General features: G+C 45.3%; 1 protein-coding gene across 12 annotated transcripts in view; it reads left to right on the top strand.

Moving 5' to 3' along the window:
* The window catches only part of CACNA2D2 (calcium voltage-gated channel auxiliary subunit alpha2delta 2), a 237,924-nt gene that overhangs the window by 17,004 nt on the left and 205,851 nt on the right, over positions 1 to 15,069 (top strand). For 5 of the 12 annotated variants that reach the window (XM_086845661.1, XM_086845657.1, XM_086845660.1 and 2 more), the window contains one exon: positions 6,242 to 6,341. The exons of 5 other annotated variants lie outside the window; for them this stretch is intronic. Coding sequence is in view for 2 of the 7 variants with exons in the window: in XM_086845650.1 (XP_086701776.1) it covers positions 10,793 to 10,917 (125 nt within the window). In the remaining 5 variants the exon portion in view is untranslated. Of the gene's footprint in view, positions 1 to 6,241; positions 6,342 to 10,552; positions 10,918 to 15,069 lie in introns of those variants that run through there. 2 more of the 12 variants (XM_086845650.1, XM_086845649.1) reach the window with 2 other exon arrangements.

The raw sequence follows: 15,069 nt of genomic DNA, 5'->3' as shown, positions 1-15,069 counted from the left end.
TGATTTATGGTACCTCATGTGATTAAACCACCAGGGAAGAGAAAAAAAAATTTGAGATGGAAGGGGGGAGTTTTAAAGCATATAATTTGTGAAGACTGGAATCGCTTTCTTCTTACAACCCTTTTGCCCCTGTGTTCATAGCTTAAAGAGGATTCACTGACTTTTATTTATTTGCCTAAACTACTGATTTTTCATCTTGCAGGGTGGCTTCAAAATCCGATGTGAACTTTTTAAGGCACCTAATGATCCATTCTATTATCCCCCAGGACAACGCTAGTTCCAGTGATTTCATGGGGAACTGATTCGGAAAATACCCTTTTTCTCTCTTGCAGTCTCCCAGGCTCTTGAATCATGTTGATATCTGGATACCTCTTTTCTTTGCAACACTGTGGTGGTAGCCACAGTCAGCAAACAGACCTGGGGTGAGGGTTGATTGGGGGAACAGATTCACACTGTGTGTAGCCCAAACAAAGTACCTGTGGAACAGCTCAATTTCTGTGCCAAAGATGAGACCTCATTGTCAGGTAGTTTTAAAAGCAGTACAGATGCACAGGATTCCTGCTCTTCTATCTAAGCATATAATACTGCCATTTTTTGAAAAAAGCCCTCCTTATTGATTTTCATTTTGTGATAAACATACTTACAAACTTAGATAGACTTGAGAAACTGTAAGCCAATACCAACAGAAAGTATCACAGGGTTTATAAAATAGAATGTTCCCAGATATTGTGGCTGAACTAATAAAGAGGCAATTCAGGATATAATAAAGCTTTGCAAACTTTGGCCATCAACTTCAGTCAGAAGTTTCACATACGTGAACTTCCATTTGTGAAGGATGCATGTGATGACAGTAATGTTTTTAATCTGTGCATCTCAGTGCTTTGGAGGTGTCTAAACATTTTACTGACTGGAAAATTGTGGCACTATGTTACCAAGGGATTTGCCTAAGGAAAGACAGATAATTTCTGATATAATTAGGGCTAGAAATAAAGTCTCCTGATACTCCTAGCTTAACCATTAGACCTATTATCTCTCATAGCCTAGTGTAGAGAAAATATCACAGCAGAACTTATACACCCATTCCTCCTAAAAGAGCACTTACAGAGCCTAATCTTATTCTGCACCTATCTGGAGTGTCTCTTCCAGTTCCTTCTCTAAAGGATCAAGGATGGAATGGAAATTGAGATCCTTTCTCTTTTTCAAATCCTGCCTTTCTCCCCTCTATTGCACTACGAGCCAAAGGGAGGCTGCTTTGAAGACAAAAATATGCCACTCACACTGAATACTCTACTCTGCTTCCCTGAATCCCAGTCAGGACAGGATATTGCTGCCCTGTTGCAGGAATGATCTGACACGTGGCACAGGAAAATGGGCTGGATTCTGCAAAAAAGATTGCTACCAGAACAGAAAACAGCTTTCACTAAACTATGAATCTGGCCAGAGACTTTTTGGCAAGGTGGGAGATGTCAAGAAAGAAAATAATTAGCTGTCTAAAGGAAAGTAGTAAATATATTCTCACCTGAATGCTTATTTTTTGTTTCAAATTTTTCCACGTCCATGACCTTTCCTTATATTGCCAGCATCATTACTTAATTTTGCCTCTGTCCAGCACTCAGGCCTCCCGTCAGTTTGATGCATAGACCATGTTATGGCTGGCTATGGGTGGCAGGAGCACTGGAGAGGCAAGATGTGATTGGGCAGTGCTTCTTTTTTAGTGAATATCACTTGGGTGCTTTGCTTTCAGCCATGGGGGGACACCCAGCAAAAGGTGGAATGTGTTTAGGGGGAAAGAAAAGTAGCTGGGGTGGGTAAATGCAGAATACATTCACCATTGTGTGCTGATAACCTGTGTTTAGCTTCATCTTTTCTCTTTTATGCCCCCCTTGTCCAGGACACAGGGGGAGGGCCTGATCCACCACTGTTCTTCTCACTGTCCTTTTTGCTACACTTGACACTTCTGTCCTGCCAAGCACTTGCTGCATTAAGCCTATGGGCATGCATGAATCATGAGCTACCTTGGCCGTAATTCCAGGAGCTGTGGCAGATGCCTGTCTTCTGGAAAAATGTCACAGCCACCCACAGCCCACAGAAGAATTAACCTTGGGAGATGCATGGGATTGCCTTAAAGACATGTGCAGTGCATCTCCTCCAGATGTAATAATGTCCAGCATCTCCTTCAGAGAGCACATCTTCTGGGAAGCACCTCTTTGTGTGCTCCCTGCTTAGCCCACATTTCAAGGTGTGCTTCAGAGGTGATCTGACCGGTTTTTTCGGTTTTTCTCCTTGGAATATTAACATGGAGCATCATGGCAATATGTTGTAGCTGCACACACTATGATTCCCCATCCTTTAGCTTGGAAGTAAGGTGCTCCTCAATCTCTTTTTGATTTTTCAGTGTTTGCTGCAGCTGCCTGCTTTCGCTCCAATGCTAACCAGGATTAACAGGCCAGAGATATTTTCCTGTCATTTTGGAATAGCCTGATTGGTAGCACTGAGAAGATCAAAATGACACAAGAGACAGAGACTCTTGCTTTAAGGGAGTATTTCAGATGTGGGAAGAAAGAGGAGGGAAGAAATGGAACATTGGGGAGGAGAGAGAAAAAAGGAGAGAGAATTTGGCTTGGTAGAATCAAGGAGACTGCAGGAAAGATCATGGGGATTTGAGGAAAGACAGCACTGTCACCTCATCTTTGGACTAAAGAACTCAGTAGGGCAGGTGAGAAAAGAGAAAGACAAGTAATTGGATGGAGGTGAGAAAAGAGGAAGAAATATGAGTAATTGGATGGAGGATGCAGAGGGTGAAGATACACCTGCAGTGGAAAAAAGAAAGAGTAAGAAAAAAGTATCTTAAAATACAAACAAATTGACAAAGTTTAGTTTATATTACAGTATCAGGAGGATTATACTGCTTTGACTTCTACAATAGATTTGGATCATTCAGACACTGTATATTTAGGGGCCACCTGCATGTGGCCAGAAAAGGCGGCCATGGCCATGTTAGAATGTGTCACTGGTACTAAAATATGCATGGTGAGAAAGAAAGCAAGCTGGCTTGTACATAGGCAACAGCTGTGCAGAAACTGTCTTTGTAGCACTATAGAGAACCACCGAGACCTCTGCTTGGGAATGCAAAGAGTCTGCTTTGTAAACCCAGGAACAGAGGCATGTTCTGATTTAGGGCTACTGCAGTTCTGCCTTGATGCTTACCACTTCTACCTCGAGGGGAAAAAAACAAGTGCCAGAATGATTTAAAGACAGAATATCAACCCACACTGCTGCAGGCCTGCTTTCCACATTTTGTTGCTTTTATAGTTTTAGCTCTTGTTCCAAAAGAAGGACTTCTGTATGTGTGTGTGTGTGTCTGTGTGTGTGTGTGTTTCCTTCCAAAATTCACATGCACAATCTATGACTGAAATTCTTAAGAAAGATATTAGAAGAAATTTTCAGAATTATGTGAAGCATACCATCTCTTACCTTCCCCGCTTCAAGAAAGCAGCGCTTTGTAGGGAATATTTGCTTGTCTAACATGATTTTTTTTTCTGTTGCTTTTCTTTCAATCATTTTCATTCCAACCAAATGCAGAAGGGGGAAGACAATCTGGAATATGAGGCACAGCTCTTCAGAACTGCAAGGGCTTTGTACAGCCTCTCCTTTGCTACCAATGTTTGATGTTAGGAAAATTGCGTTAGGTGCCCCACATCTCAGTTTCCTAACTGTAATGTGGGAATTACACTTCATGTTATCTCGGAAGTGGTGGGAAGATAAATCTGTTAGAGATGTGAGATGCTCAGACGTTATGGTGTGGAGATGAACGTTAGGCAAATATGCAAACTGGAGGTCTCCAGATCCCTCTTCAAGGAGTTTTTTTCAGACCCATAGCTGGCAAACAAGTATCACATTCACAACCCCATGGGAGGAGACACAAGTCCTGATTTCTGAGTGGGTCTTTAAACAGATGTAGAAGTTTAGGATGAGGGCTGTAGCATGGCAGTAAAAGAATTTGGCTTTATGGGCAAAGAAGCACAGAGCAGTGCCAATGTCTTTATTTGAAAAACTCCCTGAGACATTGCTAAAACAGATTTTCTGTAAAATCGGCTGCATTCACAACTACAGAATGTTATGATCTGGCACGAAAGTTTTTATAGCTACTCAAATATAATAGAGGAATCCCAGGCTCAGGCCTATAAAACCTTTTATGGAAAAGCCCTCCTTCACAGATTTACCTTGTATAATTCCTGCAAATTGGAAGATAGTTCTGTATCAATTGGACTTTTAAACATTATGCAGGAATGTTTGTGATGCTGTTCTGAGTGCAATAGGTCCTATTGACTATAAGATTATTATTTTTCCCCTATAATTGAAATCTAATTAACACATTGTTTGGGGGAAAAATTTGGAAACACATGGATGGAGTTTAAGTAATTACCAGTCACAAGTTTAGTTCCAGAGCAAAGTGCTTTTTTTATAACGTGCTTCTTTATTCTGTCTCCCAGCTATGTTGCAGCACGCTCTTTGCTGTTTTACAAGCTGTAACGTACAATGATGGTCATTACTATTCATAGATTCATAGAATTTAAGATTGTAAAGGATGATAAGATGATCTAATCCGACCTCCTGCTTAGCAAAAACCAGACATTTCATCCAGTTACCCTCGTATTGAGCCCAGTAACTTGTGTTTGACAAAATTGGATCTTCCAGAGACACATCTATTCTTGATGTGAGGAATTCAAAAGGCAAATAATTCCTGGATAGTCCTTCCAGTATTTAATCATCCTTACAGTTAGAAACCGCTCAGTTCTGTACCTTGTTTCTAATTTGAATTTTCTGGCTTTAAATTCCAGCCATTGGCTCTTGTAATATGTCTTTTTCTACTAGATTAAGAAGCCCTTTAAAAACCCCCATGTTCTTGGGATAAAGGTGCTTATATATCTAAGCAAATCACCTCTAGGTCTTCTGAATTTAATAATAAGAAAAATGTATTTACTTTGAAGAAGCATTTACAGGCCCCAATCACAGAGCAAGACCCTGGGGAATTGACAGTTTTTAGGGCTCAGTTTTTAGGAAACTGGGGTTCACTCCTCCTATGTTACAGGTTTCTGTCATATCCTTGGGCATGTCACCCAGCTCCTTTGTTTGATACGTGCTCACCTCCAAGATGGAACTGCCATGAATGTACATACACCCCAAGCACATATTCCTCCCCGGTAAAATGCTGGGGGAACAGTATTAATCTCTGAGCTGAGCACAGGAGAAGCACTTAATATGATGACAATCCTAAATCATTGTCCAAATAAATGAAAAAAAAACCCATCTCATGTTCAATATGGGTCAAGGTTGAGTATCTCCTGTACTGAACTCTGAAACAAGTGTTGATTCCTGTTGTGCAGTAACCATGTTTTAAATAAAAGCAATAGTGACGTGTGACTACATTAGGTAACTGAGTGCAATGCTGTGTGACTTGTTCTGATGCTGACCTCAGCTATTTCACCCTCACATCATGCAGAAGTATCATTTGGAACCCAGAGATAAATGATTCAATGGCAGTTGACTTAGGCTTGAGTTAAACTGACTGACTGAATGCTCTCATTTTTATTTTTTGCCATACAAGGTCTACCTTGAGCACAGGCACAGGTAAAAGCTGGAAGAAATCTCTGCCTTCAGCTGTTCCAGCAGCCTCTGGAGTGACTGTGGGACTACTCCATTTTACAAGCCATCCATCAGCCCTTTGGCAATGAGGCTAGGTCTTTACAGAGCTGGATAATTTTGCAGTCCTGGATTGGACTAATGGCAAAAAAGAAAAAAACATTGTTAAGTCAACAACCAAATCCCAATTACAGTTCCAGAGTAAACTTCCAGTCATGCCCAAGGCTTCTGTAATGTGAATACCACCTTGAGTAATTGTGAGACTTGTCAGTTTGACATGGAGTGCATGTACTTCATAGACTGTCTAGGAAAGGTGTATAGTACAAAATGATAGTGCTGAAGGAATTGATTCCAATTGTGGATTCAGAACAAGCCTTTGGCTTGGAAAAGTTTGGACAAGCAACCTGTATGCTTCTCTAAATGCACACTTTGTGGGCTCTGTAATGTCAGGCCAGCAAAAGTCCTGAAACATGCAGGGAAGTGCCCCATAGAGACAGCCAAGAAAGGATTTTGGAATAGTTTTAACCTTATCCCTGTGCTGTTTCCCTCTCCTGTCCATATTAGTATCTGCAGAACAACTCTTTGCTTTTGCTTGCAGGTTTTCATTTTGCTCTGGATCAAAAACTCTGCAAATATCCATGACTCTGTTTCCTTATTTCTTGGGCTTTTGAAAACAATGTGGCTTTCCATGACTTGTGGTAAGTGCAACAACTGCTTCTTGTGTCTTTGTCAATGTTAAGTGTATTCTTTTCTCCTCTTTCTGAAACAATGACATCTGGCATCAAGCAACTCTGTACATCATTAGCTGAGGAGCTCAGTGTTTAAGAACCTGGAATAAGAGCAAACCTCTGAAGTCAGGATGTGCATTAGCTGTTATAATTTGCTCACTCTTAATTACCTCTTCCCCTTATTTGTCTCTCTTTAATAGTATGCCAACAACATCTTCTAACCTCTCACTCAGCAACTGATTTGTCAAGACTATAGGTATCATTTACTCCAGCATTTACGTGTTTAGCCACAGGGTGCAAAACTGCACTACTAATTACAAAAGTGTGGATCTGGACTAATTCCATGAAAGGGAATTTCAGGTTTGAATTGACAGATTTATTCTGCTGACTACCATTCATGTACAAAGCCAGGCACTTGTGCCGATCTGCCTGAAGTTAAAGCTTGTCTGGGGATGCTGACTGCCCTTTATGGGGAATCCTGTGCAGAGCTGTGATGCCTTGGGCTTGCTGGAATCTCAGCTGCCCCTTAGGAATGCAGAAGCAGAGGTGCTTCACTGTAAATTGCTAAGAGGGGGAGAGGAGTATCCTTGCTAATTCCTCTGGTCACTTGGGCTGCACAGAGGACGTGCTTTGCTAGGATAGTGTGGATGACTGGCCCTTTTCATCAAGGCACTGCATGAAAGCAGAGGCTGGGGAAGGCCAAACTTGGTGTTACCTGAAGGAGTAAGGAAAGAAACACGTCCATGCAGCAGTTACTGACTGCAAAGATTTGCATTTTTCCTGAGAAATGATCAGTCAGGGAAGAGTTAAACTGACACCTTCTCTGGCATCCACCTGCATTTGCAAATAAATCAGCCATAAGAAAAACTTAGACAGCCTCCTCCTACGTGGTTTCTCCACTAAAAGACGTGGGAGAATGGCAGTGGTGCTGCCTGCTTTGCTGCAACCCTCTCGGTATTTCAGGTATTGTGCAGAATTCCACAGGGTCCTGTGTAGATTATGGTGCTTTCAGTGCAATGTTAGGCTGATTCTGAGAACCTACACTGACATATCACAAGCTGCTGTGCTGGGGATGGCTTGAACTTCATGCTCAAGCCCACATTTCTGGCTTGGTGGTGCTTGGTGCTGCAGGTTAGACAGTGTTTCAAATAGGCCACAGTGTAGCAGCACCTGCTGCAGAAACTATGAAGGATAATGTACTTAGCAATACTGTCTTCCCTGTTATTCTCAACAGAATACCAGCTGGAAGATGATTCCACTGATTTGCTTCTCTCCCTTTTGGGACAGCACTGATTTTGAAAATTTTTTGCCATGTAAGGTCTTTATAATACATTGTTTATACCAGTTCTGGACGTGACTCTTCCTTATGTGGAGATTGGAAATTGAATTTGCAGCATTTTTAGGTTGAGCAGTAAAAGGAAGCTGCTGATAAATCTGTATGCATATGTGCCCCAGGAAAAGGGGTTTGTCTGGGAGGTGACAGGGTTAATCATTAGCAGCCCACAGGAGTGAATCAACTTTTTTGTGCCATGTATCTTGACTTATTCCATGATTATGCCTCTTTACATTTAAGACTGTTTCAAATCAGCTTGCTACTAGCCAACCTATCCATGTATGGACTGCAGACATCGCAGCAGTAAGTGTTACACAGTCAAAAACATTCAAAATAGCAAAGCAAAACAACTTCATAGAACTAAACCAAAATGTCCATCTCAGCAGTACAGGACTGTTCTTTACAAACAAGGACATAGCAGGCAAGTCTTTACTGTTAACAAACCCAAACAGCCACATATGAAAGTAATTGCTTGACATCTAGAGATCTGCTCCTACTGTAAGACCACAAGATCAAATTCTGCTCTGAAGGTTATGGGTATCAAACAAAACAATTGTAAGGATTGTTATTGGTATCAAACCAAAACTATGAGCATTTTGGAGAGCAACATCTCAAGGAAATAAATCACTCCTGCTGTTCCGAATGTGTCGGGTTGCTGTGCCTGCGATGGGGAGTCACTCTGTTCACACACAGCTCAAGCACAACGGGCTGGAGCATCCAGCACTGGGGCTGCTGCATACATGCCATGCACTGGGAATTGTAGAGCAGCCAGCTGCTGGATGCCAGGCATTTGGAAAAGCACTTGATAGCCATGGCAATACACAGTTGTGTCCCTGAGCTTTTCTTACAAGACAGAGGATCAGATTGCATAATGCAGAAAAATCCCATATTATAAAGGATATCTGGCAATGGCAATGTTGCCTCATAGTCCCTGGCTATCCTGTTGGAATGGGAACCAAAAATCTGGACCCTGTGGGCTCATATCTTAAGTTAAATTGTATCTGTTAGACAGATGCTAACCCAGGTCCTCTGGGCAAGAAAGTAGGGATGTAACAGAAACAGAATTTGTCTTTCAAGAGTTTGGAAAGCCAAATTCTACACAATACAGAGTGTTTACTATCTGCTGCTGGCTCTGCCAGCAAAGGACAAGCTGTTTATCCTATTGTCGCTCTGTTTCCCATGTATACACTAGAGATTATCCACTTACCACTGCTGAAACACACTTGGAGGTTGTAAATTGGAAACTTCTGGATGACAGGTCAGTAACTGTGATTTTAACTGTAACAGCCCATGCAAACCTGGATTAAACTGTGTGGCAGGTACAGTTGAAATACAGGATGCAAAACCAGACCATGTCCTGAAGAGTGTGCAAAGCATAGTCTGCACGTGGTACAGAAGCTAGAGAGGGAATACTGAAGTATTTCTTAATAATTTATTGAAGTATTAAATTACTGCGCATATTCATTTCCATGTTGAACATATCAGGTCAGGGTCTGATGTTTTTGCAAGTCCTACTTTCTGGTTCAGGAGTGGGTTTTCCTGCTGAGTTCCAACATGAGTGGGGGAAATGACAGTGTTTTTCTATCTCTTTGAAAAAATAATTGTTTCTGTGAAGTAGCTTGAGCTGGAGTCAATGTATCAAATCCTGAATGTTCCATCACTGCTCCTCTCTGAAACTCATGGTGTGCCTGGATGTGACCACATGAGTTTAGCTGGCAGTCTCAGTGCTCCTGGGGTACCCAGGAGTCTGAGTCTGGATCTGTGCTACTCCCAAATGTTTCCTTTAGCAGCAGAAACAAATGTCTCCATCAGCCGAAGAAAACCCCTCCTAAAGAGGAGGGCATGGAGCATTTCAGAGAAGCAACCTCTCTCTATCGAAATCCTTCCCTCTTCCCAAGCAGGAAGGCTTTTAAAACACTGCTGGAATCCAAACTGCCAGGAGCCCCTGTCCTGCCACTGCTGTGCTGTTACTGTGGGCAGGACCAAGAAGCCTTTGCATCTTTAAAGTGCTGATGCCTAATTTGTGGGGCTCCTCCTCGAGAGATCTGGCCAGATCTGGCAACTTTGCCAACATGACACCTTTTATGGAGTCAAAGAGGACAAGGTGGTGCTGCTTACACATTGCCTGGCCCCTGATTGTCCAGATTGAGGCTATCTGGGGAGGAGAGCATATGAACATTGTTCCTGCCTCAGCCTTTGCCAGCTGTCCCTGCTTGCCAGTGGTCAGTTCCCGTGAAGCCAAACAGCTTGGGATTGAGTTTAGGGAGGATGAAATCGTGCTGCAACTATCCAGAAGACAGCGTTTCAAAATCCAGGCCTTCCAAAGCCTGTCTCAGAAACCCTGCCAATTTAGGGACAGCAGTTATTAATTCCATTATTTTGAATTCGTAGTCTGCCTTCCTGCCACGCTCAGGAACGCTCCCCAAAGTCATAGTGTGTTTAAAAAATATATAAAAAAATCATAGCTGCTATTATTATTAAACGTAACTGGAGATTCCCATACGCTGCCGTGCCTCCGGGAGGTGGCCCCGAAGGGGAACGCGGTACCCGGGCAGGAATGGCAGTGACAGACGCGCGAAGAGGATGGGCAGGAGCCGCGAGGTCCCTCGTCGTTCGGGCCGGGGGGGGAAACCCGCCGGCGGGGCAGTGTCCGGGGCAGGGGGCAAACGGGGCGGGGATGGGTGCAGAGAGCCCGGCCGGGGCGAGGGATGCGCGGCCGGGGCGCCCCAGCCCGGTGCGGAGCCGCGGGCGGCGGGAGCGGCGGGGGGCGCGGAGCCGGGCGCATGCGCTGCGGAGCCGGGGCGGCAGGGGCCGGGGCGGCGCGGGGGGCCGGAGGGAGGGAGGGAGCGGGCGGGGAGGAGGCTGGGCCGGGCCGGGCCGCCTATTTGAGGGAAAGTAGCGCTCGGCGGGCGCTCAGTGCCGGCCGCCGCGGAGAGGCAGCGGGCGAGCGGCCGCCGGTCGGTGCCCGCAGCCGGCGCGGCGCTGCCCCCCTGCCGAGGACTGCCGCGCTCGTCGCACGAGTGGCGGCGGGGGGAGCCGCCCCGCGGGGCCGCCTCTGCCCCTTCCCCGCCGCGCCGTTAATGGAAACATGGCGATGGCGGCTCCGACCGGCAGCGCGGCGCCCGTCGCCCCGGCCCTCTGCGGCCACCTGGCCCTGCTGCTGCTTCTCGCCGCCCCCGCCGCTCACGGCTACAGCTTCCCCCAGCAGCACACGTAAGTGCCGCCGCCCCGGCCGGTACCCTCGCCCCGCGGCTCGGCCCGGCGCGGTGGCGCATCGCGGGGCCGCCCCGGGGCCTGCGGGGGAGCGGCGGCGGCGGGGCCGCGGCGGGCGCTGCCGGTGCCGGCGGCCGGCGCCGCGCTGGATGCGGGCGGGCGCGGGGGTCTCCGCCCGCTCCCCGCCGGAGCGGCGGGGCGAGGAACGGACCCAAAGTTGCTGGAAAGCACAAACTTCCCCGGCGGGTGCCGGTCCGCAGGGCGGCTGTCGGAGCCTTAATGTGGCGAGAGGGGGGAAAGACCAAAAAGGACTTATTTTCCGCCCGCCCCCCCCCCCCCATCCTCGTTTCAAGCACACAATATGGTACCCACAACCGGCCGTGCCCACCGGAGTTTGAGCATAAACTAATAATAGCTGGATAGTTCCACAGGCTATCCGAGCTGGCGGGTCTTCCTCTCCCTCCCTCTGGAGCGACTAAAATTGACTGTAATCTACTGAAAGAGAGTCGGAAAGCAGCTCGTTTGGGTGAGGGGGTGGGGGACTGGAGAGTCGCTGCAGGAAGGATATAAATAGATTTTTTTTTTGAAGAATAAATTGCTTTAGAAGTTAATGTTTGGGAATATTTGCTAACAGGGATGGCTCTCTTGCCTACCGTGGTAACCCTTAAACCTGTCCCTCTCCACACATCCACGGGAAACCTTGCTGAGATGTATTTTAAGAGGCTGTCATCTCCGTTATGAATTGCTGAGGTCTGTTGACACAAAACTGAAAAAAATCCAGACAATTCAAAGTAAAGGCTGACGCCGTGTCCTTACAGTCTGCGTTTCTGAAGGTGGGGGAAAGATTTCAATGACATAGAGTTAATAATAGCAGTGTTGCCCTTAACTTCGTGCTGCCCCAGTGGATGTGCACTGCTTTATGTCACAGTTGTCTTGTCATTTGTGATTTGCTTAAGAATAGGAATACATTTCATATATATGTATATGTCATAGGAAGTATTCTGAAAGCCTTTTAGATTAGTGTCTTTGATCTCACAGTACATTTTTGCAAGCATGTACTCAGGCCTTCTGAAAAGAAGGCTTATCAGCAGAAGAAACAGTGTTGTTTATTTGGGAGAGCTGTAGCTTACTGTGTTAATATCTGCCTTCACCAAAGGCATGGTTGTTTATTCCAAAATCCTTCCCATTCGGACAGATTCCTTCTGGATTCTTTTAGGGCACGTATTCATATTTTTAAATATCTTTGACCTCTGGGAGCCAATGGGTTCCCTTTTCTTGCTGTCACGTAAATAAATTCTTCAGAATAAGACCCTGAGAAATGTCTACCTACAGGGGGAGGAGAGGAAAGGGAACACGCCAGTTCTCATCCAAGTACCACAGCCTTATGGCCTGATCCAGCCTTGCTCTCCCACGAACGATCTCTGCTTTCGTGAGAATGCCTAAAGAAGCAAAGGGGATTCTGTACGTGATCAAGCACAGCTAAAGTTTGTGGGATGTTTTTGATATTTCAGCAGCTTTTCATGGATTGCAAGTTGTTGCATTCTCTTATTAAGTTCAGAACACAGTATCAATTTTTAGAATAAATTTCTTTTGGGTACCAGTTTGTGAGTCAAAGCTGTGTTTTCTTTCTGGCTGCAGAAAGTTTTATAAGAAGGTTCCTCTACCGAGAGAGACATAAAAAGGCTTATAAGTTGTAAATAATGTGTTTGCATTCCTTCACCTTATTATCTATATTATTCTAATAAACTCTGCCAGTTTTTTAACCAAAGCAGTTTTATTCCAATTAATTTGGAGGGGTTTGCTAGAATAGATTTTGTTAGCTCTGTGCTCTCTTATCTGAGGTTTTATCAGAGTGGGCCTGATCCTGCACTGAGTGAGGCAAGATAAGCAAAAGCTGAAGCTACTGGCAAAGATCCATAATTTCTTGCAGATATAGAGGAATGGTCCTGAAAAGGCCACTAATTCTGTGTGTGTGCCTGTGGTGGGAATCAATGCCGGCTGGCTGAATCTGGAGAAGAGACACAGAAGGGATGCAAGACCTCAACCTGACCTGATACCTTCTTCCTTGTTTGGTTCCCCTCTTGACCTGTTCTGTGAACCCAGAGAAGAGAGGAGTCACGAATGGATATTTGATGATGATGCACAATTGCTGGGCAGTAGGTTAATGCTGTAACCTGTGGGCTGAAATAGCTGGTGAGCTCTGCCCTAGGGCTGCTGTGATTGTTTGTTTCTCGGGAAGGAAATACTTAATGGGAGTAAAGAGTGCAATGGTAACTGGCACCAAAGCTTGAACAATCCCCTGTAACTGACTCTTCCCCCCAAGTAAGTTACCTGTTTGCACCCTTCTTGTTTTAAGGAGGCTGGATATAACTTAGTTTTTTTTGGGCAGATTTACCAGGAGCTGAGCTGATGAGATGTGCTGCTGAGTTCTTCCCATTACCAGCTAATTTTCTTCTACTTTGGACAATGCACCCATGTGAATGATTCAGAGCATTGATTAGAAACATGTTTGTCTTTAGAGGTTTTCTCTGTATATCACTGAAGTAATCTTTTACTACAGGACTCTCAAAAACGAGGCTGCTTTTTGAAGCAGCCCCGGAACTGTTACATTCTGGCAAGCAGCAGACTGAACGATTAGAATATTTTGCCTAAGGGGAGGAAGGAAGAAAATAAAGAATATTTTTGGTTTTTATTTTTGTTTACAATTGTATTAATTATTGTCAGTGTGTTGATTCTTGGTTCTGTCCCTGATAAATCGCTGGTGTTCTACATTATCTCTCTCCTCCCGGGTAGCATGGTTTTAATCATCTTATGCTGAGCTAAGGAAAGCTCAGCTCAGCCAGTTGTCCAAAGGGGAATTTCTCATTGAGATTTAAAAAGCAAAATCCCAGATTGGAACAAACCCATTGGGGAGGGTGTGTTAGGTGATGGCCACTGACTGACAAGGCTCCTTTTAGGAATCATCACGTACAAGAATGTGCATCTGTGTGGGCAACGGAATTAATGGCTGTGGAAAGGAAAGCTGTTGGTTTCAGTTAATTTTTCTTTTAAATAGTACACAGAGGGATTCCTGTGGGAGCATGGTAACAACCTCTGCTTGAATTTCTGAGCGGTTTGGTATGAGATAATTGAAAGCCAGGTCAGTCAGGGGTGTCCTGTACCTGGATCACCATTGCCTCACGTTAGTGGAGATCGTGCACGTGAGTGCTGGGGAATGTGGCTGCTGGTGCTGCCACTGGGGAGCAGAACAAACCCCCTCCTCACTTTCCAGCAAGGCTTTTTGTCACTTGGACTTGAAAGAAAATTGCCATCTGCTAGAGGGTGGGGAGCCATTTGCTTCTTGTGAGGAAGCAGGTATGTGCAGAATTGCTGTGTGTCTGCTTGGCTTCGTCGCTGCTCTGCAGGGCATCTCTGACCAGGCAGCAGAGGAGAAAGGGATGTCTGTAGGAGAAAGTGCCAGTGTGGGGTCCAGCATCCAGTGCTGCTTTTCCAACAGGTTTAGCACTTGTCTGATGCAGACAGTTGTTTGGGGCAGAAAGATGGAGGTGTTACCCCTATTCCTGTCAGATGGTGAGCAGTGAACACTCGTGCTCAGAGCAGTAAGGCTTAGTATCTTCCCATCAACACTGGAAGGTGGGCCTGAGGCTGCCTCTTCCAAATTAGTTGCTTCTTTGTAGCAGATTTTGATTTGTACTTGTCATTTCACCCCAAATGAGGTTAATGATGCTGGTAGTGATAGCACATCTGGGCTAGCAGGGCTTGAAATAAATAACTCTATTAGGACTGGATGCTTTAGGGTTTGCAGAATGCCGTGTAGAGGAAGCTCCTTCTCTTGTTCTACTGACCACCTGCTGTGAAGTCAGAAACTCTCTCCCAATTATGGTTTTGATGCTTGGCATTGGAACCCGTCTGGAAAGGAGCAGAGAAGCTGGGAGATGGCTCTGCTTGTCTTCTGCTGTGCTCTACTAAGCAGAGAGACAGCTCCCTGGGAGGGCAATCTACCACCATGAGTGACTGACAGATAATGGCCCTCCGTCCCTGTGAGGGCTGAGCAGCCTCTGTGACAATTTGTACTCAGTGGAGGCACAAATCCCCAGTGTCCCTGCAACAGCCCTGTGCAGGCTGTGCTTGGTGGCAGAAACTGCTTTGAGG

Source organism: Cyanistes caeruleus, chromosome 11 (genome assembly GCF_971803275.1).
Source record: "Cyanistes caeruleus chromosome 11, bCyaCae1.hap1.1, whole genome shotgun sequence".
Taxonomy (NCBI): Eukaryota; Metazoa; Chordata; class Aves; order Passeriformes; family Paridae; genus Cyanistes; species Cyanistes caeruleus.
Note: the sequence above shows the minus strand (reverse complement) of the source record. Positions and strands in the feature narration are given on the sequence as shown.